Source organism: Solea solea, chromosome 1 (assembly GCF_958295425.1).
Source record: "Solea solea chromosome 1, fSolSol10.1, whole genome shotgun sequence".
NCBI classification, from domain to species: domain Eukaryota; kingdom Metazoa; phylum Chordata; class Actinopteri; order Pleuronectiformes; family Soleidae; genus Solea; species Solea solea.
Genome location: NC_081134.1, coordinates 28,510,360 through 28,534,846, shown reverse-complemented (window position 1 = coordinate 28,534,846; position 24,487 = coordinate 28,510,360). Strand labels below are relative to the sequence as shown.

General features: G+C 40.8%; 1 protein-coding gene across 1 annotated transcript; it reads left to right on the top strand.

Moving 5' to 3' along the window:
* Nucleotides 1-553: 553 nt before the first annotated feature.
* Nucleotides 554-23,174, top strand: LOC131461210 (gamma-aminobutyric acid receptor subunit rho-3). The gene is made up of 10 exons (XM_058632324.1): nucleotides 554-1,648; nucleotides 4,553-4,665; nucleotides 15,521-15,588; nucleotides 16,521-16,744; nucleotides 18,363-18,445; nucleotides 18,985-19,122; nucleotides 19,879-20,031; nucleotides 20,898-20,959; nucleotides 21,544-21,675; nucleotides 22,118-23,174. The coding sequence occupies exons 1-10, from the start codon at nucleotides 1,518-1,520 to the stop codon at nucleotides 22,421-22,423; spliced, it is 1,410 nt and encodes a 469-aa protein (XP_058488307.1). The 5' UTR covers nucleotides 554-1,517; the 3' UTR covers nucleotides 22,424-23,174.
* The last annotated feature ends 1,313 nt before the right edge of the window (nucleotides 23,175-24,487 follow it).

The window sequence follows — 24,487 nt, the reverse complement described above, 5'->3', positions numbered from 1 at the left end:
TGTCTTTTTTTTGGTACAAGATTGGATAGTTTAGATTAAAAGAAAGACAAATCCGGTTTGGCCCAATATTCAGCCGCTCAGAAGGTCTGGTCCATGAACATAGGACAGTGTGAATGTCTTCTCTGTCAGAGCGTGAGCAGGTTCTGGTTTCAGGTCCGTGCCAAAAAAAGAACGACAACATTCATCTTTACGGCATCGATGACAAAATCTGAACAGGGTTAAGCTTTCAACTGTCACTCACTGGCATTAGTTTGGCTTTATTTTCCCTCTTTCAGACAGGAAACTGAAGTTTATAAACCGCTCGCTCTCTCACACCAAACCCCATAGAGAAAATCAGCGATTTTAACATCACAGCACACAGGAGTCGTTGATCCACTGCTGCCTCCAACAGTACGTCCAAATGTCTCATTTTAACACTTCGGCATTTAAAGTCCTGCCTACAAGTTTACCTCAGTGACACAAAGTGACCACACGAGGCAGCAGTGGACCAGCAGCTCCTGTGTCCTCGCGAGCTAAAATCACTGATTTTCGCTATGGGGTTTGGTGTGGGAGAGTGAGTGTTTTTACAAACTTCAGTTTCCTGTAGTAAAAGTCTAACAGTGAGATAAAGACGTGAACATGTATTTCTTAAGATGTCGTACACTTAAATGTCCAGTGGGTAAGACTTAGTGACCTCTAATGGTGCGTCAGGGAACTGCAGTGGCCTTCACATCCGTCTCCTCTCTGCGTCGCAAGCTTCTGCCTCAAACACCCAAACTTTTCTTCAGTTTTTGGGCGATAAATACTCCTAAATGTTCTGTAACTTTAGTGACTCAGCTTAAGTCACATCGAATGAGGAAGGACATAAATGTGACCTAGTTGGTGATTGAGTGTTTGCTTCTTCACAGTATTTCCTGCAGATGTTATTCTATACACGATCTGCGTGTTTGTGTTGTGCTGTAATTATACGTTCCCAAGGTGAAAAACCTGAGGGAGAAAAGAGAAGAAGAAGTGCTGGATTAGATCTTGTTTTCCCTGCTCCTGCTCAGATTACATCTTTCATTTTTTGTCTGGATTCTGTTTTTATTTGAGCCGAATCCAAAGCCCTCGCGTGTGCCAACACCTCATACTGTACACACACACACACACACACACACCTGCTTTTTCATTGTCCCGCTGACAAAAACCTGATTACTGACGGATGTGTGCGTGTGTTTGTAGGTTAGTGAAAGATCTGCTGCAGCAGTAGCGGCGGCGGTGGATAAGAGGATTATCGTGGAATTAGTGTCAGATTGGTATCGATTTTAATCAGAGATTGAAAGATGCACAGAAGTGCAGATAAAACATCCACAGACAGACGGACACACACACTGTGGACGCAGGCCAGGACGTGAAGGTTCCTGCAGCGGAACATGGGTTTGTCTTCACTGTGTGGTTGAGGAAGCTTCGGCGTCTGCAGAGACCTGGACCTGGACTTGGACCTGGTCATGATGCCGCTGCTGCCGTGTCTGCTGTGGTGGAGTAAGAACCTGTGAAACATGAACGTGGGCTTGCTGCTTCTGGCTCTGGCCGACCTCGTTGCCACGGCGACCGGAGGAGGACGCAGCTCTGGACGCAGGAAGCACAAGGAGGTTTTTCTGGAGGAGAACAGCAGGTTCAAGTTTGGAGGGTGAGACACACACACACACACACACGTGTTCAGGTCTTTAAAGCTCTTCATGGTCTTGGACCTTCTGGAACCTTCAGGTCTTCTGGTTCTGGCCTTTGAATCAAATGTAAAATTCTTAGAGAGTGGAACAGTCTTCTGAAGATCATGTATTTCTAAAATGGCTTTTATTTTTATTAATAATACTAGAAGTTATTGAAGTCTATGTGTCTTTTATTCATCTCGTCTTCTGACTTTAAGTATTTAAATCTTTGTGGGTATTTAAAATGACTTTATTCCCCTTATTCCCTACCTTTATTCGTGATGTTTTATGATGTTTTATTATTATGTTCTCATCTTTGACAGAGGTTTGTGCAGCTATTTTAACTCCCATTAATCACAGTATAAATTGTGACGAGAGCAAGTTTGTGCGTCATGTAGCGACTGATTTACAGACACATTTTGAGTTGGTGAACAAACCAAATGAATTAAAACAATCATTTTACGCACGTTATTGAAAACATTTACAGATAAATCTTCACTTAAAGAAGGCGTCTCAAACTCAAATATCTCAAAATAACATTTATGATGTTTTTTCACATCATTTCAAAATAAAAGTGTTCATTTTGATATAGAACCATAAACAGTTTACACTATAAACATATTTATGATGCAAAATGAATTTATTAATAAACAAAAACATGCAGAAATAACTCATCATAGCTTCACATTTGGCCCACGGGGCCGCATGTTGGACACCTCTGACTTCCTGTAAAGTTTGGGGAAAAATCCACAAATTTGTTCGCGGGCCCAAAAAATAATCACCCACGACCCATTTGTGAGTCCTGACCCAGGTTTTGGGAACCACTGGCCTGAACAAACTTTAACCTTAACCGCAACTCAAACTGAACTCTAAACTAAAGCAGTTCCTCAGAGAAGGAGGTTCTCAGGAAGAGTTACTAAATCTGTTTTGCGTACATTCCCAAAGAAAAAAAAGAAGACATTTCAGTGCGAGTGTTACTTCTCTCTTTCATGTTTTCACTTCCTGTCAAACACTGACCTCATCACGTGACTCTGAACCGGTTCAGATCATGAGTTAATCCACAGAAAGTCCGTCCTTCTCGCCCGTGTTTGTGGACGTGTTCGCCCGCAGCAGACGCTGCGACCACATCAGGGTAAAATCACCTCGTCTGACTCAGGGTTTGTTATTTGTTTAATAGGAAGAAAGGAGCCAAAGTTTCCTGGAGCTCATGCAGGGAAATGCTGCAGTGAAAGAGCCGTTATTAAGACAGAGTCCCTGAAACTTTCCATTTAAGCCCAGTCATGTTCTGCACGATCAACCTCCTTTAAAATCAATGTATTTTGTATGTAAAATAACATGTTTAAACCAGGAAATGTGACTTTGTAAAGCACTCACTCTCCCATAGAGAAAACCATCGATTTTAACATCACAGCACACAGGAGTTGTTGATCCACTGCTGCCACCAAACCTCATAGAGAAGTATTTGTGTCAGGTTGCCTGTGAGTGTGGTTTTTGTGTGTTTTTTCAGTGTCAGATTGTGTGTAAGTGTGTTTATTTGCTAAAAACGTAAACAGACAAAAGTTAAAGACGCAATAAAGTGCTGTGTGTGTCTGACAGAGGGAAACCAAGAAAACCCAAACGAGACAAACTGAAGGATGTTGGAGGTGTAATTACAGCTGTAATACTGTGTGTGTGTGTGTGTGTGTGTGTGTGCGTGCGTGAAAATGTAAGCGTGTGTGTATGAGGTGTTAAAACACACACACACACACACAGGTACAGGTGAACACACAGATGTAAAAGTGATGATAAAAGCTGTTTGACACTTTATCTGATGAAGCATGAAAAGCCTCTTTGAAAGTCACACACACACACACGCACGCACACACACACGTCCATCTATCAATGTAAGGTCACACAATGTGTTTGAGCCAAATCCCATTTTCCATAATCCCCTAAATTAACCCAGAATCAGAAATTAAAATCCTCCCAAATGTGACACTAATCTCATCACTAACCTGAAGACTCAGTCTGAATGTAGTCCAGGAATAACCAGAGAGAAAAGGATGCGGTCACTTTATTTGGAATAATCCTCCCAGTCGTTAACATATTATGGTCTGTATAAAGATCTGCACACACAAACATGCACACGTAAACAGCCAATCACAATGTCTTCTAGGGACAAAAGATCAACTGAAAAATGTGTCATGATTAATGTCTCCCACTCTCTCACACCAAACCCCAGAGAGAAAATCAGTGATTTTAGCTCGCGGGGACACAGGAGCTGCTGCTCCACTGCTGCCTCGTGTGGTCACGTTGTGTCACTGAGATGAATCCGAACAAGTTTTCAAACCCCGAATTTACAAAATAAGACATTTGAAGTTAGTGATGGAGGCAGCAGTGGATCAACAACTCCTGTGTGCTGTGATGTTAAAATCACTGATTTTCTCTATGGGGTTTGGTGTGGGAGAGTGAGTGGTTTACAAACTTCCGTTTCCTGTTGGAAAAGTCTGTCTAACAGTGTCGTTTGAAAATATTCTTAGCACATCACACAACCACCCCTTTAAAAAACCCTTAACTTACCCTGTAATGTTCAGGGGGCTCATGGGAAATGTAGTTCCTTTCTCATGTACTGTACAGTAGCATCTGGTGTCATGGGCTCTTCAGTGGCTCTGAGGACATTGTGAAATTATTTGTGTGCCAGACAAAGACCACGTGAGTGAGTGAGTGTGTGTTTGCATGACGTGTGTTTATTTAGTTGTAGATGAGAGAGAGAGAGAGAGAGAGAGAGAGAGAGAGAACCACAAACTGAGATTTCTCTAATCAGAGAATCACCCTGTTATTATGAAGCTACTAATCACTCACTCATTGTGTGTGTGTGTGTGTGTGTGTGTGTGTTGTCTCTGCAGACGCATTGACTACAAGCTGAAGAGACAGGACAGCACCAAAACACTGCTTATAAAGAGTGAGCAGCTGCTGAGAATCGAGGAGCACGACTTCGCCATGAGACCAGGCTTCGGAGGTCAGACACACACACACACACATTCAAATCTTAACCCTAAACCTAAACTACTTCCGCAGAAGTTAGTTTCTGCCTCATTAGGACCAGGTCTTGGTCTCCATGAGGACTACTGGTCCTGACAAGGTCAGAATAAGAGTCCTAAAGAGGAAACAAATACAGGTGTACACCCCCCCCCCCCCCACACACACACACACACACCCCATTCCAGCCCTGATCCGTGTTGGTTTAATCCACTTGCTCATTGTCAGAGAATCACTCTACGCTGATGATGTTGTGGTTTTTATGATGTGATGACAGACTCTGGCTCACACAGACAAAGGATGTGTCAATCCCAAAAAAAAATAACAAACGTTGACCCAGATTACACTCCCTGTGTGTGTGTGTGTGTGTGTAGCGATGTATTTGAAATACAGTAGGACTCTTGTGTACTCTCTCAAATGTGATTGTGTGTCCCTGTGTGTGTGTGTGTTTATGGAACATAACGAGTGCCGCTGTGTTGTTGTGTGAGTCTGGGGGATTCATGTGCATTAATCTGGATTATATTCCGGAGGCTGGAGCAGATGGAGGGGTGGGAAACAACCTGACGTCTGCTCTGGGCAACATCATCAACATCGAGCGGGGTCAAACTCACGATGACAATGACACACGGGCGTGTGAGTGAGTGAGTGAGTGAGTGAGTGAGGGAGGGTGGGAGGGACTGAGTGAGTGAATGAGTGAGTGGGTTATATTTATATTAGTTTATGAAATAAAAGCTGTTCATGTGATTTACATGTAGCTCTGTTAGTACAGGAGCTCCCACACCAAACCCCATAGAGAAAATCAGTGATTTAAGCCCGCAAATCTACTGCTGCCTCGTGTGGTCACTTTGTGTCACTGAGGTAAAACTGAACAAAGTGTTTTAACCACCAAATTCACAAAATAACACATTTGAACTTAGTGATGGAGGCAGCAGTGGATCAACAACTCCTGTGTGCTGTGATGTTAAAATCACTGATTTTCTCTATGGGGTTTGGTGTGGGAGAGTAAGTGGTTTACAAACTTGAGTTTCCTGTTGGAAAAGTCCGTCTCACAGTGAGATAAAGACGTGAACATGTTCTTAAGACATCTTAGACTTAAGGTGACATAGATTCTATAAGGTTTTCCAACAGGAAACTGAAGTTTATAAACCACTCACTCTCCCACACCAAACCCCATAGAGAAAATCAGTGATTTTAACATCACAGCACACAGGAGTTGTTGATCCACTGCTGCCTCCATCACTAAGTTCAAATGTCTCATTTTAACACTTCGGCATTTGAAAATCTTTGTTCAGATTTTCCTCAGTGACACAAAGTGACCACACGAGGCAGCAGTGGATCAACAACTCCTGTGTCCCCGTGAGCTAAAATCTCTGATTTTCTCTATGGACTTTGGTGTGAGAGTTTCCTGTGTTGGAAAATTCTGTCTCACAGTGAGATAAAGACATGAACATACATTTCCTGAATCCTGTTGCTGTTTCTTATCAATCCATTGATTGTAACGCCTTGGATAAAGCGGTAGAAGATTATGGGACTGTTGACATTTGAGCGCGTGTCTGCGTCCTCAGCAGTGTCTCATCAAAGTGATTTGGCTGTTTCCTGGTGATAAACCACCGTCATGGTTGTTAGACACTTCACAGCATCTAGAGTTTGTGTGTGCAGTCACCGCTGATCCTCCTGAACTCAGGTGAACTCGAGTCATTATGTCTTCAACCACAAGAGGCCGCACGTCTGGACAGTGTAAACACTTGACCGTCAGGACAATGCTGCCGATGACGTTCTCTTCCTTTCATTCTTTCAAAGATCAGAAGACGAAAATGAATCCCCCACAAAATCCTTAAAACTCACTCCAGAAGCATTTCATCAAAAAGCTCAACTCCACCCTTCCTCTCAATGAATGCTTTTACTTTGAAGGGGAAACCTGAAGGTCCATATTTCAGATTTATGAACTCTCCTGTTTATATTTTATTGAATGAAACAAGAACGGCATTGTATTTACAATCTAAATCTATCAATCACAACCTTTGAAAAGATTGTTTTGGGATTTTTTGTTTTGCAGCTTCAAATACCAAAAATCTCTAATAACTATATCACTTTTTTACATGCCTTTGTTTGTCACACATTAAAGTGCAGTTGTAAGAGGTCCTGACACGTAGAATAATGCTCTATCTCACTGTGAGACAGACTTTTCCAACAGGAACTCTGAAGTGACAAAATAATGCATTTGAACTTAGTGATGGAGGCAGCAGTGAATCAACAACTTCTGTGTCCCAGTAAACTAAAATCACTGATTTTCTCTATGAGGAGAAAGGAGAGTGAGTGGTTTACAAACTTCAGTTTCCTGTTGGTAAAGTCTGTCTCACAGTGAGATAAAGACGTGAACATGTTCTTAAAGACATCGTAGACTGAAACTGATTTTATCAGCAGAGTCTAAAATGTGCCATGTGTTCATCACTGAGTCATCACTGCTGCCTTTATGCTTCATACGACCACATTTCCAGAAACCTAAGCTATCGCTTTCAATTGAAAGTGGAAATAAAAAGTACTTATTTTAGACTTTCCTTGTAATGCCTTTGTGCTTAAATCACATTTTCAGGAATCATGACTCGTCGTAGTCTGGACCACTGATGACTCAGACTTAAATACTGAATTCCTTAACCCTCGACACATCATGCATGCCAACTATGTCTATAACATGACTACTGCCAGTATTTGCCAGTGAAATAATCCCCTGGAAAAATGGGTGAAAGTTATGTTTAAATCCAGGTAAATGACTCGTAATCTCTGCTGTGTTTGCCGCCGCCGCCGTAGCTTCCTATCCTCCTCTGTCCATATGTGTGTGTGTGTGTGTGTGTGTGTGGTTGACATACGTTTGTGTGGTTCTGCCTGTGCTTCAGGGTGGGGACAACAAAAGCACCACTGTCTGCCCCACGGCCCTGCGGCATTTCCACGCACTGTAATTTCACACAGGGGGAAATCTCAGCTGTTTCTGCCCCTGTGTGTGTGTGTGTGTGTGTGTGTGGACGCTGAAGAATCAAAACCATCCTGTTCTCAGTTCCCCGTTGGGACAACGGTCCAGAAATAAACCATTTGTCGCACACGTGTTGGACTCCTCGTCAGAGTCGACCTTTAATTGAACTGTCTGTGAACTTTAATCGCCCCCAGCTGCAAATTGTGTCACCAACGCTATATTTTGTCCTAATTGTCGTTGCGATGCAAATATACCGACGCGGCAAAATAGATCAGTTGCACAATATAAACACACCTGAACAAAAATGACTAAACGCGTCCAAAATCAGGCTGAATTAGCTTGATTTAGCTCACTATCACATACCAAAAAAAAAACGGATACAGTAAACCTTATTAAACAGTGTCTAAAATCCATAGAAACTAAAAAATAATCTTAATCAGGGTTCATTTGTTAGATCCAGACGTTAAACCAGGTTTTGTTAGCATAGCAGCTTTAGCCGCCGTGTTTATTATTTAAGGAACTGCAATAAAACCCGTTCTTTTGTCTTTATCGTTCTCTAAAGGTTTTCCCGTAAACTCGACTGAGCGTTGTAGTACACATGCCAGGCCTGTGTGTGGCGCTGTAAAGCTGCTACAGAAACAGAAATACATACAAAAAGTGGAGAACGAGTTTGGTAATTCGTGAAGTTCTCTGACCTCGGATCCATCGTGAGACTGCTGCTGGAATGTTAGCTAGCTTTTCAGCTAACACTACGCTTGGGGAAAATCCCTTCTTTACTCGACAATCAGCACAACTCAGTGGCAGCACGGTGCAAATGCAGTTCTGTGCCAATCAGGAAGTGATTTCTGGTGGTTTAGCATTAGCATTACATTTGTAGACATTTTTATGCTCTAGACATGCTGATTTCTTCAGACATATCGGAGAGTTAAGTTTTGTGTTTTCTTATCGTAAAAATGTAAGAACATGGATAACTTTGAAGTGTCCGTGGGAGGGGCGTCTGAGAGCCGTGGGTATTTTAATTTCCTGTCGATGAAACTCAATGCTCCTGCTGCGACTGCGGCTTTGAACCGCCCTCGTTTTGTCACATATGTGTGTCATGTCCACTAAATGCGAGCGTTACACAGTTCTGTGTTCAGTTTTTATTCATCGTTTTTTAATGTATTTACCTCTTTTGGATGTTTTAAAAGGTGGAAAATGGAGGTATACACATGTGACATTGACATGTGACAAAATACATCCCAATCTATGTATGTATGAGTGTGTGTGTGTGTGTGTGTGTGTGTGTGTGTGTGTGTGAGTGAGTGGGGATTGAGCTCCAAAAAAAAATCCTACAGATCCGTGCGTCAGAGCCGAGCTTTCATTACATTACTGTGTTTCAGTGTTTTTTACGCACGGCTGAGCTGAGTCAGTGTGTGGACTGTGTCGGAGTCTGACGACTCCAGTTCTCCAGAGTTTCATCCCGAGTCACCTCTTAATCTCCGTCATCTCTCCTCTCCGCCTCCGACCGGAGCAGATGCACGGCAGAGGTTGAGCGGTGAAACAATCCCCGCCGTGACCTTAGAGCTGCGTTACACCACGCTTATGACTGAGTGAATTGATCCGACAAGCAGCGGCAGGTTCTGGGATTAAATGACTTTGATTTAAAAAAAACAACAAAACAAACAGACGCACAAAAAAAACAAAAATGTATAAGCTGTGTTTACCAAACTTCCAACATGAAGAGGACTCACTTTTTAAAGATGGCAAAATAACAAAAGATGTTAAATGGTAAATCTATTAAAACTTGATTTTATGCATTTCATTTAAAACATACAAAAATTGGAAAAATCTGTTTGTGGACCCAAAATAAATCTCCTGTAACCCATCTGTGCGTACCAACCCAGTCTTCGGGAAACACTGCAGTAAAGTATTTTCATAATTTATTAATTAGTTGATTGTTTGGTCCATAACATGTCGGTAAATGTAATCTCAAATATCCAGTTTGAATGATTGCTTGGTTTTATGGAGCAAAGAAACCAAAAAATATTCACGTTTAAGAAGCTGAAAAATCAGAGAAACTTGTTTTAATTTAAGAAACAACAACACTTTTGCTATTATCAAAATTGGAGTTGAATGTTATCATTAAGAAGTCAGTTTATAAAGTAATAATATGCATCAGGGAAATAATATAATGGTATTACCGTCTTATTTCTGTAGTAATAACCAAGTAATAGCATGACAGTAATATTACCCCACTTAATATCACACTATTACATTGTTATGAAGCTGGAAAATGTATTAGAAATATGTTTTTATCCTAATATTAGATCCCTATAACAAAATTATAATTATGTTCTTACCATTACACCATTACTATGTTGTTACTGTACTGTTGTGAAAAACTACAACATTTTTCTGCAACACTTTGGGCTCACAGAACTGTCACTCACAAAATTAACTTCCAACTGACCTCAGGAAAAAATGTGACCACCTGAAGCTGACTGATTTTATCTGAAAGTCAAACAGGCTGAGCAGGAAAAGCAGAGAGCAGCAGTTTTCCCCTCGTGTTTGTCCCCGAGGTTCACCTGGTATCTTCAGATCAATTCAAGATCAGTGCAAAGATAAATGAAGTTAAAGGTCCTGCAGCGAAAAGAAGTGCGTCAAAACACATTTTTTTACCGCTGTAAAAAGAAAAGATTTATGGAGGTTTATGGCGCCTTGTTATTAGCCTGAAGTTCCTCTGTTATCACAATAAGTATTTACGATAGATACCCAACACAAGGTTTGCTAGATACCACTAAATATTGAAGATAGCTACCCAACACGAAGTTTGATAGATACCACAAAATATTGACGATAGATACCCAACACGAAGTTTGATAGATACCACTAAAGTATTGCCGATAGATACCCAACACGAAGTTTGATAGATACCACTAAAGTATTGCCGATAGATACCCAACACGAAGTTTGATAGATACCACTAAAATATTGCCGATAGATACCCAACACGAAGTTTGATAGATACCACAAAAGTATTAAAGATAGATACCCAACACGAAGTTTGATAGATACCACTAAAGTATTGCCGATAGATACCCAACTGAAGTTTGGTAGATACCACAAAAGTATTAAAGATAGATACCCAACTGAAGTTTGGTAGATACCACTAAAGTATTGACGATAGATACCCAACACAAGGTTTGCTAGATACCACTAAATATTGAAGATAGATACCCAACACGAAGTTTGATAGATACCACAAAATATTGACGATAGATACCCAACACGAAGTTTGATAGATACCACTAAAGTATTGCCGATAGATACCCAACACGAAGTTTGCTAGATACCACAAAAGTATTGACGATAGATACCCAACACGAAGTTTGATAGATACCACTAAAATATTGCCGATAGATACCCAACACGAAGTTTGATAGATACCACAAAAGTATTAAAGATAGATACCCAACACGAAGTTTGATAGATACCACTAAAGTATTGCCGATAGATACCCAACTGAAGTTTGGTAGATACCACAAAAGTATTAAAGATAGATACCCAACTGAAGTTTGGTAGATACCACTAAAGTATTGACGATAGATACCCAACACGAAGTTTGATAGATACCACTAAAGTATTGACGATAGATACCCAACACGAAGTTTGATAGATACCACAAAAGTATTGACGATAGATACCCAACACGAAGTTTGATAGATACCACTAAAGTATTGCCGATAGATACCCAACACGAAGTTTGATAGATACCACTAAAGTATTGACGATAGATACCCAACACGAAGTTTGATAGATACCACAAAAGTATTGACGATAGATACCCAACACGAAGTTTGATAGATACCACTAAAGTATTGCCAATAGATACCCAACACGAAGTTTGATAGATACCACAAAAGTATTTAAGATACATACCCAACACGAAGTTTGTTAGATACCACTAAAGTATTGACGATCGATACCCAACACAAAGTTTGCTAGATACCACAAAGATATTGACGATAGATACCCAGCCCTATGTATGACCCCATACAATTCAAATATAAACACTGTCCTTGCTCTGAATGTTCATAACAAATCCCAGAAATTGTCCATCCAACTTTTTTAAAATGACTTATATTTGTACTCCCACAAATGACCGTCCTTTTCCTGGTCATGAATGCTTAGAGCACAGAAGCCTCTGGTCAGAGCTGCAAAGATTGTGTTTTCTTCCAACTTCCAGTCGTCAGCTGCTTGGCTGACTCCATAAAAACACACTGGAAAGTCCTGTGTGCTGGATCCCAGCTAAAACAAATCACATGGTCCTCGCAGCACGATCAACCTGTGATAAATGCTCCAGCAGTTGGTGTCAAATGTTGGTCAGCCTCTTGGCACACGCCATGAAAACACACTGGAATGTTCTGTGCGGTGAACGTTTGGCTGAGACGCGTCGAAATGTCCTCAAAACAGTGACAATCTTACAACTCATCTCTCAAACATTGGTTAACTGCTTGGCGGACGTTTCTCGTGGACGTCTCGATTTACGACACACAACCACTGACCATTACTCCTCCTTTTGCTCTAAATACTTGAGAACTTCATCAACATCATAAACTATTGGTGACACAGTATCAACAACGTCCCTGTTATACTTTTCTCTGTTGTTGTTTCTTTTTAATTACTTTTAAGCACAAGTGACAATGTATAACAATGTATAACAATGTATAAAAATGTATAACAATGTATAACAGTCATTAGTCTTTGTGGACTGTGTGTGTAAGAACTTCATTCACACACAATCCACAAAGACTCTTAATCCACTGTCTTTGTTTTCATATTTTTGTCAGTGAACGTGTTCATTATTCTGCAAACTCCCAGGAATGGTTGCTTAGTAACGACAGATGCGACAAGACCAAGCACAAACCCCCACGTGCCTCGTTTCAAAACACCTGGAGCTTCTGCCACACCTTTTTATTTTTAAACGCTACATTTTAGTAAAGAAACCTCTAAGAATTAACGAGACTCGTAAGATCAAACCATCGCGGTCAGTCTGTTTACATTCAAAACTCGTACTTGAACGTGTTTCTAAAAAAACACCTCAAACTCAGATTTAGACACTCAGACAGCGAGAGTAAGTGACCTTCAGTTTTAGGTTCTTCTCAGTGGCGGCAGTCGTTGCCACGGCGACGCTGAATGTTGAGTCGGCACTACTGGTGGTTTCTTGCGAGTCGGACGGAGACAAAGCCGAGTCGCCGCAGGTTTAGGGCCCGAGCTGTCACACGTGTTACGTGTTTATTCAGAGGTGAACAACACACACACACACACACACGGTGCCCTTAAGGGTGAAAATAGAAATGTAACCTGGTGTTTGTGTGTGTGTGTGTACTTGTATATATGTCTTTGTGTGGTCCAAAAATCTAAAAACCTGTATTTGTGGGTACATTTTGTTCCCCACAACTTTAAAAAGCTTTTTCGGGGTTAAGACCTGGTTTTAGGATAAGGGTTAGAATTGGGTTTAGGTTAGGGTTAGGGTTTGTTTGTGTGTAAGATTTGTAGAGCAAAAGGTATTTAAATCGTCCCATTTTCTGATCTATAACAAAACCCAAACTCAAAACTCGGATTTTAAAAAAACGGCTTAAAAAGTAAATTAAATCATCAGATTTAACTAATGGGAACTTTTCATGGCAGCTCGTTGTTAGGGTTCACATTGTGAAATTGTTTTTGTTGTCCTCATAAAACAAACAAACAAACATGTGTATAGTACAGTGTCATCAGCATATCGTCACATTTTAACGACTCTGCTTCCTCTTGAAAAAATCCCACATTTCTGAACTTCTGTCGCACACAGTGTGAGGAAGATGAAAAGCTTTAAATCTTACGTACACGTGAGTGCTTCACAGTTATAATGGTGCTGTAAAGAAACTTCAGACTGCATTTGTTATTGAGGTAGCGTTGCCAGAACCAGTCTGGTCGTTTGCCAATAACCTCTGACCTTTGACTTCAACAAGGCATTCACTTAAATCACTTTTCTACATCATTGTGATACCGATGTCTTCATGACTAAATGCACCGTAGAGCCTGTTGAGAATGTTCTGCAGGTAGTACGAGTGAGGAAGTTAAATTCAGTGACCATGTAGTGTGTCGGTCAGAAGCAGTGGTGCTCGATGAGAAGGTTCAGGTGGATGTTAAGAGGCTTTAGTGGACATTGAGGGGTTCCTTTGTGTTGTTTAGATGTTCTAATGGTCAATGAGAGGGTTAGAGGCTCTGAGCTGCTGCCATGTGATCGGCTAATTAGACATTTGCATGAAAAACGGTTCAACAGTGTACCTAATAAAGTGGCCGGTGATGTTTGAGTGGTCAGACAGAGGAAGTGAACGGTCAGTCCCAGTGGTCAGACGTCACTGGCTCATTCCTTCACTACATACCGCTCATCGTTAAACTCTTAGGTCCGTCTCCTGAGGAGAAGGAAAATCTGATGAGGAGTAAAATCTTGTGGTCGAGGCTGGAATGAGCTGCAGTCGTGGTCGCGTCCTAAAATTAGCCGAGATTTACAAACAGAGGGAGACCACAGAGCAGAGTCACGTGGTGGACGGACAAACGAGAGGAGGAGGAGGAGCGAGCAGATGTGATTGATGCTTGTTGTGGGATTTGTGTTGATGTTTTTATTTTGTGCACAAATCCTGTGAGGGGCATAGCGGTCAAACAAGCCCAATCTGCTAATGAGGCGGATGCAGTGGTGGGGACGGATGTTGATGCTCGTTACCCGTGTTTGACCAAACTGAGGTTTGAGAGCAGATACAGAAGCCAGACTTTTCTGAAACAAACACACACAACCATTCCTTGAGATCTTTGTAAAGCTCCAGGCTGTTGTTAGGAGGTTATACTGGTCTTCTCTGAGGTTCTATGGATCTGTAGGTTATAGAAGGTTCTAGAGGTCTTTCAGTAAATTGAGGTGGATGTTAAAAGTTTTTTTGTAGTACATCAGTAAGTTTATATGGTTGTTAGGAGGCTGTAGTACCTGTTGAGAGTGTTCTGCAGGTCTTTCAGGTCTCTAGAAGACCTGGTCAAATTTCAGTGGTCAACGACACAACTGGAGAAGGTTATAGAGGTCTATTAAAAACTTCAGGTAGCTGTTGTTTTGGATGTTCTGTGGATCTTCACAGAGGTTCTTGAGGTATTTGAGGGTTGTTGTGGTCAATGAGAAGGTTTTATGTCTTGAAGTAGGTTTAGAAGAACATTTGGATGTTGTAGTAACTGTTGAGAACAAGATTTCAGGAGATTATATGGGAACCTTCTTGTTATTGTCAATAAGAAGGTTCTTCTGGTCCAGAAGTACAGATTAGTAATTTGAAGGAGATTCTGTGAGTTTCTCATGGTAATTGAGTATGTTTAAAGGTCAGGTATGTCTTATCTGTTTGTGGGATATTTGATGGCTCTTGAAGCCCCTGTGGAACTTATCGTCTTGTAGGTCTTCTAGGAGCTTGTTTGGGCTTTTTGAAGGTTGTAGTCATTCCAATTGTCCTTCAGGAAGTTTCTAGTAGGTCTTCAGAGCACTTGAGGTGTCTTCTGAGAGACAGAGGCTGTGATGTGTTAGACTGTGTTCCTCACCAGCATCAGCAAAACACCAAATGAAGGAAGTTCTTACACCTGAAGAATTGAAAGAGTATTGAATATTGTATCAAATGAAACTAAAAACACAGCAAATGGTCAAAACTGGAACTGAAGCTAACTGGAAGTTAGCGTTGCGGTTTCAGCAGAACATCTTGGATCAAAGTGCACAGCCTCCACACAGCAGCAGCGTTACATTGACAGTGTTGTATTTATTTGTGTGTACTAATACATAATCTGAGAGAGCTTTAATGACGTGTGGCTGTTGCCGTTCCAGGCGCCGCCATTCCTGTGGGCATCGACGTGCAGGTGGAAAGCATCGACAGCATCTCTGAGGTCAACATGGTGAGAAAACTCTGGAGCTTCACGCAACAACTGGTGACTTTAGACACGTTTAGACACGTTTCACTGGAAATACTAAAAATGGAACATCTAAATTATGTGTGTCGACTTCTTCATTTTCCTCAAATATGTGAGAAGCTGCTCTCAATGCTTTTTATTGTTCATTTATGGGGTTGGACACATTTGCTGTCAGAAATAAATCCCAGGAATCACTTCCTGTCTGCTTTGTGATGTTTCACCTTCTCTGCTCGGCCACAGAACTTCCTGCAGCTGACAGAGACACATGTGAGCCTGGGGTCAAAAACTGTCCCGGCCCGATTCATCAGACCTGACACTGTTTTATAAACACTTTTTACTCCACAAAGAGGTGAATTATGTCAGCCACGTATGTGGCGGACAATGGTGGACTTTCATATGAACATGAAGAGAAAGCTCTTTGTTCATTTTGTTATTTATTGTCTTTAACAAGTTTGCCAAAATGACTGGAAGACAGCACAAGTGTGATCTAACCGTTTATTATTAAACATATTGTTTCATATGAATCATATATTTTTATTAATAAATGTCCTTAAAGTGTTATTGAGACTTCCTGTCTGTAATCAATATACATTTAAATGAAGAGAAAGAAATCATCATTTATTCAGAGGGTTGTTTGTAAAAAAAAAGAAAAAAAGTAGAATAACATACATGGGTTTCATTTAAAATCCTGTAGCTCTGTACTAAGTTTCAGTAAAGCCATAAAGGGCTGTTTTGTGGTATTGTTGCTTATATTCTGGGTTATTTGATTAAATGTACTTTAATTTATTAATTAAAGGGATAAAAAAAAATTCAGTCACTGATTTTGAGAATTGTATGTTTAAACCTATTTTTTCCCACTCATTCATTCATTCACTCGTTCATAAATATGAAGCAGGTTTTTGTCGATCCCCCTGCAGGACTTCACCATGACCCTCTACCTGCGTCACTACTGGAAAGACGAGCGGTTGGCGTTTCCGTCGCGCAACAACAAGAGCAGGACGTTTGACTCTCGCCTGGTGAAGAAGATCTGGGTCCCCGATGTCTTCTTCGTCCACTCCAAACGCTCCTTCATCCACGACACCACCATGGAGAACATCATGCTGCGGGTTTACCCCGACGGGAACATCCTCTACAGCGTCAGGTACAGGACGAGTGAGTGGAGATGTCAGAGGGTTGATCGTTGAGTCTGATGCACTTTCTTGCAAGATTTCAACCAATTATTGCTGGCTTTATTGTATTTATTTTTTTTTTATCTTACTTTAAATAGTTCATGTCCTGTAGAAACATAATAAATCAAAGTTAATTCAGTATTTGATTATTTCACTGTCTGGAGTCTCTCAACCTAATTGAAGCAGCTCTTTTTGTGACATATCTCTTGGTAAATCTAGTCAAGTTTGTTTTTAAAGGTGAAATAATGTGATATTTTAGCCACTAGGCGGCAGTGCACACAGTTTATGGCAAAGTTTATGGCAAATGTGTAAGCAAACCTTTGTTAATCCTCACATCCAGCTGCTGTAGACCTTATAGAAACACGTAAGTAGACATTATCAGCCATTGTTTTTGTGCAAGACGTCCAGTTTGTCATTTGTGGTCAGTAGTTTTGAAGCTACAGAAGCCCAGACTGTAATGGAACAGGCATTGGTAACATGGGTGTATGCACTGTACGAACTCTCTCCTCCTCTGAGGAACAAGGAGATGTGGAACTTACCTGAGCACGTTTTTAAAAAAGCACACATGCTCAGTTCACAGATACGTGTGAAGGAACCTGTGAGTTCCAGCACTTGGTGAGCATGGTTTATTTGATGCTGACAGTGTTTTCCTCTCACCTTGTTTGCATTTGAATGTGGAGATTCAAATAATTTCTCAGATGTCGTGATAAAGCGGTGACAAAGACTTTGTTTGCACAGTGAGTCCTCGTCAAACCTGTCTGTCTGTCACTGATGGTTTTCATCGGCCTTGCACACAGGGCTGCGTAACACAACAAAGTTAGTAGTTTGTGGTCACTAACTTTTCATTTGTTCATTTGGTTTGTCGGCAGTCTAAATAAAAACATGCCTTGTCCTTGTTCTTGTATTTACACAATTACAGAGACATTTTATCAAGAGGGAACACAGGTGGAGAGGACATTATTCCAGATCTACCGGCTAAAGATAGCATTGTTGCAGCAATGGACAGTATATTGTAAATAATAGCTGTGTTAGCGTTGCAGACGAGCTCTTGGCAAATCTAGTCTGAGTCCACGATTTGTTCCCATTGCTCCGTCTACTTTAGCTGTGATTGACCTCCACCGTCTCTCTGGATCTGTGGGGATCCGCTAAAATGTTCCCCCCCATTAGCCTGTTACCCTGTTAGCTTGTCTCTGGCACAACATCTCTCCACCATCTTCACTTTTATGACGAAAACAGCTGGTGAAGAGACGAGTTGTCTGATTTTATGTGTTTACGTTTATTCAGGAGAACGGCGTTGTTTCCTTTGCTGCGTGACGTCAGTTACTGGAGCTCTGCTTTTAATCTGGCGGTGTAATTAAACTGATTTGTTCAAGTTCAAGGAGGCTTTTATTTTGTCAAATTCTGCCACAGACAGGACGTGACATAAATCACATGCGTTTCCTTTAAAGACAGGTGGGATTTTACAAAGGTACAGTTTGAGACAGTGAGACAAAAGGAGAGGGAAAATGATCCCTGGGTTTCCATGGCAACAGCACAAGAGGTCCTTCCAGGACACAGTGAATGACTGCAGTGTGTGTGTATGTGTTTCAGGGTCACTGTTACAGCTCTCTGCTCGATGGACTTCAGCAGCTTCCCACTGGACGCACAGAACTGCTCACTGGAGCTGGAGAGCTGTAAGACACACACACACACACACACACAGTTTTACAGACACTGCATTGACTTCCATTCATTTGGACACACTAAAATAAGTGTACTTAACTATAACCAGTTAATGTCTAACCCTTAACCAAACACAATTCAAATCTTAATCCTAAACACAACCAATTCCTCAGTAATGAGGTTCTGCCTCATTAGGACCAGGTTTTGGTCTCCATGATGATGACTGGTCCTACTAAAAGGTCCGTGTTTATGACCGAAACTGTCCTAAAGAGGACAATACAAGAACACACACATCATAGACATAATGCATTCCCTACTACAAAACCTTGACCTTAACCTTAACCTTAACCATAACCATAACCTGAACTTAACCTAAGTCTAATTCTAACCCTATAACCAGGTCTTAACCCTTAAAAAAGCCCTTTAATGTTGAGGACCAGAAAAAATGTCGGAGGACGACTGGTCCTGACAAGGTCAGTTTTTATAACTGAAGACACACACACACTCTCTTTCTGCCTGTCTCTCTCTCTCTGTCTGTCTGTCTCTGCAGACGCCTACAATGAGAACGACCTGATGCTTTACTGGAAAAACGGGAACGACTCTCTGAGGACGGACGAGATCGTCCTGTCTCAGTTCTTCATTGAGCATTTTCAGGCGTCCAGTGGCCTGGCTTTCTACAGCAGCACAGGTGTGTGTGTGTGTGTGTGTGTGTGTGTGTGTGTGTGTGTGTGTGTGCGCGTGTGTGAGTTACAGACAATTACACAACCATGATGTACAGAATAGTAAGCATCTTCCATCTTAAAGGTCCAGAATATGACATTTACCAGGTTTTATTGGCAGAAAAATGAACGTGTGTGTGTTGTAAGTTTGTCATCACTTTAAAACATTAAACATTAATAATAACAATGACAATGACAATAATCCTCAAAATCAGGAACAAAAAAATGATTCTAATAAAGAAAAATCAGTTCAGCTCCAAAAACATAAATCATTTAAGAATTCAGTGGCATATTTAAGTTTTTTTTAAGGGCCAAAAATCCACAACTTCAAGTTCACTTCATATTCCTTCAATGGCTTGACAAAATGTACACCTAAAGAATAATAACTGAAGTTTGTGTCACTTTAAGCAGTTGATTTTTTTTCTCCCACACCAAACCCCATTGAGAAAATCTGTGATTTTTACATCACAGCACACAGGAGTTGTTGATCCACTGCTGCCTCCTTCTGTAAGTTCAAATATGTTCTGTTGTCAATTCGGCATTGAAAAGTCTTTGTTCAGATTTACCTCAGTGACACAAAGTGACCACACGAGGCAGCAGTAGAGCAGCAGCTCCTGTGTCCCCGCGAGCAAAAATCACTGATTTTCTCTATGGGCTTTGGTGTGGGAGAGTGAGTGTTTTACAAACTTCAGTTTCTTGTTGTGTTTTCATGTGTTCATCATCAGGTTGGTACAATCGCCTGTTCATTAACTTCATCCTGCAGAGGCACATCTTCTTCTTCATGCTGCAGACGTACTTCCCCACCATGCTGATGGTCGTGCTGTCCTGGGTCTCCTTCTGGATCGACAGGAGAGCCGTTCCCGCTCGAGTCTCTCTGGGTCAGACACTAGTTTGATTATTTTTTACCCTCAGAACAGACAACGAGCATTTTAGGTCAACTGCTTTAAAAACACTATATAAAGTGATCAAATTTGGTCTTTAATTCAGTATTTTCTCAGGTTTTTATCCCATCCCTGTTTCCACTAATTCATTTTAAAGTTGATTTCATAAGAAGCTTTAAATTTGGACAAGAAAACAATGATTGAACGTGACCAGGAAATGGTTTTCATCACCGTCAGATCCTCATATACATAACAAGAAACGCCTGATGTCACAGTGAGATTAGGTTGTTTAATCCAGAATATCAGGACAAATTTGACCTTAAATCCTCAACCACCCGATGGTTGCCGTGGCCACGCCCCCTTTTGAATCTGCGAGACCTTTTGGTAGCTTTTCATCTTGTACAAATTGACGTGTGTATGTTTGTTTATTACGATTAACGAGCTCAGACGAGATCTTTCATTTCGGATTATTACAATTCACCAGGATGGACGCGAAATTCAAAATGGCCGACTTCCTGTTTAGTTGAGGCCGTGGTATAGATGGACTTTTCTGTTCGCCTCGGGCTGTGAGACGTTCCCACCAAGTTTCGCGAAATTTGGTGCAACTTAGTTTTGATGTTGTCCTACCAGGTTTCACCCTTGGGGGGGCGTTACTGAGCCGTTTAGCACCACTTTGACATATTTCTATTTTTTTTTCACCAGTTCTAATTTGCGTGACAATTTACGTCCATTCTCACCAATGTTAACCGCCTCAAAAATGTGATTTTTTTTTAGGAAGAAAATCCATGAATTCCAGGTTCTTGGGCTCTAAAAATACAAAATAAAATGCATTCATTCACTTTCAGTCTTTTTCTTCGTCACAGGAATCACCACAGTTCTCACCATGTCCACCATCATCACAGGAGTCTCCGCCTCCATGCCGCAGGTATCACACCTGTGTTCACTTCATTGTTAGTTAGTAACTCGTTAGTAAGATATTTTTTTGGAATGGCGGCTTTATTTTGAATGGTGCCAGGGAGTAAGTTGTGAATTTTAATATTTTTGGTTTTAATAACAGTGACTTTGTGTCTATTATGAATTATCCTTATGGTATAAGTATAGGTAAGTCATTATCTTATAATCCATTATCTCATAATTATTAATTTTTATCTCATAATTTCGACTTTTATCTCATAATTTCGACGATTTAACTCGTAATTATTACTTTTTTATCTCATAGTTAGACTTTTTTTTCGAATGGAATCATTTGCTGTTTATACTGTAAAGATATCTGTAATCCGTCTAACAGCAATTGGGGGGCCGCATTTGGCCCGTGAGCCGCATATTTGACACCACACTTGACTGCTCTCTTAACAGCTACAAAAATAACATACATTTTAAGGCATTTTTAATTAAAAAAATGCATGTTTATGGTTTATCATTCAAATTATAAAACAGAAAAATGTTGTATTAAAATCTTTATTTATTTTTTAATAAATGCGTTACTTTTGGTGTGTGTTTGTCGTCCAGGTGTCATACGTGAAAGCCGTGGACATTTACCTGTGGACCAGCTTCCTGTTTGTCTTCCTGTCCGTCATTGAATACGCAGCGGTGAACTACTGCACCACACTGGAGGAGATGAGGAAGATGAAGAGGGGAAAGGTCAACAGCAGTGTTATAATCACACAGTTTATAACTTGCACTACAACTCACTCTAGTGGTTAAACGGAGGTACTACACTGGGAATTTCCCTCCTATCAGTCCCACAAACAAGGAGAAACTGCACGAACAACAACGATGTGGCGCCGTGGTTATGTTACAATATTGACAGACTCCGATCAAATATGTAAAGTTTGAGTACGATCGGGCAATTTATACTCAAGTTTCAACTTCCTGTTCATGGGCAACATGTTGGAATTCAAAACATTCACATCCGCACTAACTGCGGGTCTGTTTGTGCACATCCAGTTTTGCTCTGGAACTGTCACGTTTTAGGCAGATTGAAGAATGTACACTCACGTCACAGCCAAATCATAAGACATGTATTCTGTTCTGTTGCCAGTAGGGGGCGCTAAGTAGGAAAATACTGTCTTTGACTTTTCAGATCCCGTCCTCCTTCACTGCTAGCCAGGCGATGGCGTTCGACGGCTGTTTCCACGACAACGACATCGAGATGACGCCGTTCCCGCACATGGCGCCCACGCTGACCTCCGACCCTCTCACCACTCCGACTCAGAGCGCGGACGTTCGCCCCCCGATGGCAGGAACTCGCCTGCGGAGGCAGCGGTCGGTGCGGGAAAACGTGGACCTGCTGGTCAACAACAGCTACATGATCGACTCGTACTCGCGCCTGGCGTTTCCTCTGTCCTACCTGCTCTTCAACGCCATCTACTGGAGCCTGTACTCGTGATGGAAACACAGAGTATGTTGCTGCGTTCCATTTACATTGCAAGTCACAACTCGGAGTGACATCACGTTCCAGTTGAAAAGTCAGAAAAAATCTTAGACTAGCAATCACTGACAAACATCGTACAAACATCATGGAAACAATATAGAAACATTGTACAAACATCATAGAAATGACGTACAAACATCGTACAAACATCGCAGATGGTTAAAAATAAAAACATTACAATGTATACATTTGATTTATCGTTAAACAAATATGATAAAAGTGCAATTAACGGTAAAAGTAGCGGTGTTTTTTTTAGATGGCAGTCATCTTGGAATCCCATGTTGAGGTTGTTGACGTTTCTCAGAGTTTCCCAGATATTCCGATTTCCGACTACAAATGGAACACAACGTCAGTGAATGAACGCTCACTCTCTGCCTCCTCTCCGTCACTCATTGTCGTCACTCATCGTCGTCTTTGTCTCAGAGATTACGATAAAAAAACAAAAACACTTGAGTCCTGGCAGGAAAACTGTGCAGTTTTACTCAGAAATGAATGTGTGTTTATATTAAACTAATCTCTCTTTTCTGTGCATCTTTTCACTCACAGTAACACTCTGAAGATTCATCTCCTCTGTGTTTGTTCGACTTACTCGATGTTCAGTTTCTTAGCGACGGGGGAAAAACAAAACTGTGAACACGCTTGTGCATTTTCCTGATAAATTATGTGGTTTTATTTATTTCATCAATAAAATAATAAAGTAAAACTTATTTTATTTGTTATAATAGCACTGAAGATTCCGTTGCTGCCTTTCTTGAAGTTATTTTAATGCATTTATTTAACATATGTGAAATAAATCAAAACAAAACAATTACAAATAATGTAAAACAAATGACCTGAACATACTGCATTCGCCTTTATTCCTGAAGGTAAATAACTTAAATAGCTTAATTTAAATTACCTGATGCAGAGTCATAATCATGATTTAGTATCTTATAATTTTGCCTTTGTTTCTCATACTTATGATTTAGTATCTCAGAATTATAATGTAGTTTCTCATAATTATGAGGTTTGTATTCTCAAAAATAATAATAATAATTAAGTGTCTCATAATGACCTATTTTGATAAATAATATCTCATAATTATGAGAAACTACATAATAATTGAGATATTTTTATGAAAATAATGACCTAGTTTCTCATCATTATGACTTAGTATCTTATAAGTTTGACATAATAATGACCTAGTTTCTCATCATTATGACTTAGTATCTTATAAGTTTGATACAATAATGACATAGTTTCTCATCATTATGACTTAGTATCTTATAAGTTTGACATAATAATGACTTGGGTAGGCATTTATTTTCCATGTGGCGAAACGGGCTTCCGTACACGTCACCCTTAAGTGCCTGCTAATTTTTTTTTTATTTATTTTCCTTTGGAGCAGTTGACGGGTTTGATAGTTTCCATAGCAACCGCAGCTACGGCGTACACAAGGGGAGTGTAACGTAAACGGGCAGTTTTTTTTCTCGGGAATCCACGTTTCTGCTGCTGCTTCTGCTGCTTCTTCTGCTGGCACAGACGAACACAGCTCGGTCTCACGGAGGACAGGTGACCGCCGCAGGTGAACAGGTGAGTTACTCGTTCTGTGTCGCGATAAATGTGAAAAATACCCAAAATCCGCTAATAAATAAAATATAAAATAAAAAAAGAGCATTAAAAAGAAAGCGGGACTATGCTAGCAGCAGCTGGATATATTAGCATTTTAACTGTTATCTAACGGCGGGCGGATGATTAGCCGTTCGGCTCCTTTTAGCCTCCCCGGTGTTCGGCTCAGTTAGCCGTTAGCATCTCCAACCGTCCCGTTATTGCTCGTTAATGGACGCTAAACCCAGAGGGTCAGCTACCGTTTAACATATTTAGCATCGTTAACATTCCCGTTACTGTCTGTTTGTGGACGTAACCTGTTGTTAGCTTTTATAGCGTCTATACCACCGTTTAGCATCGCGGCTATCTTTCACTTTACTTGAACCTGAATTAGCATCTCGTCCCTGAGCATGGAATGAACCAACAAACGCC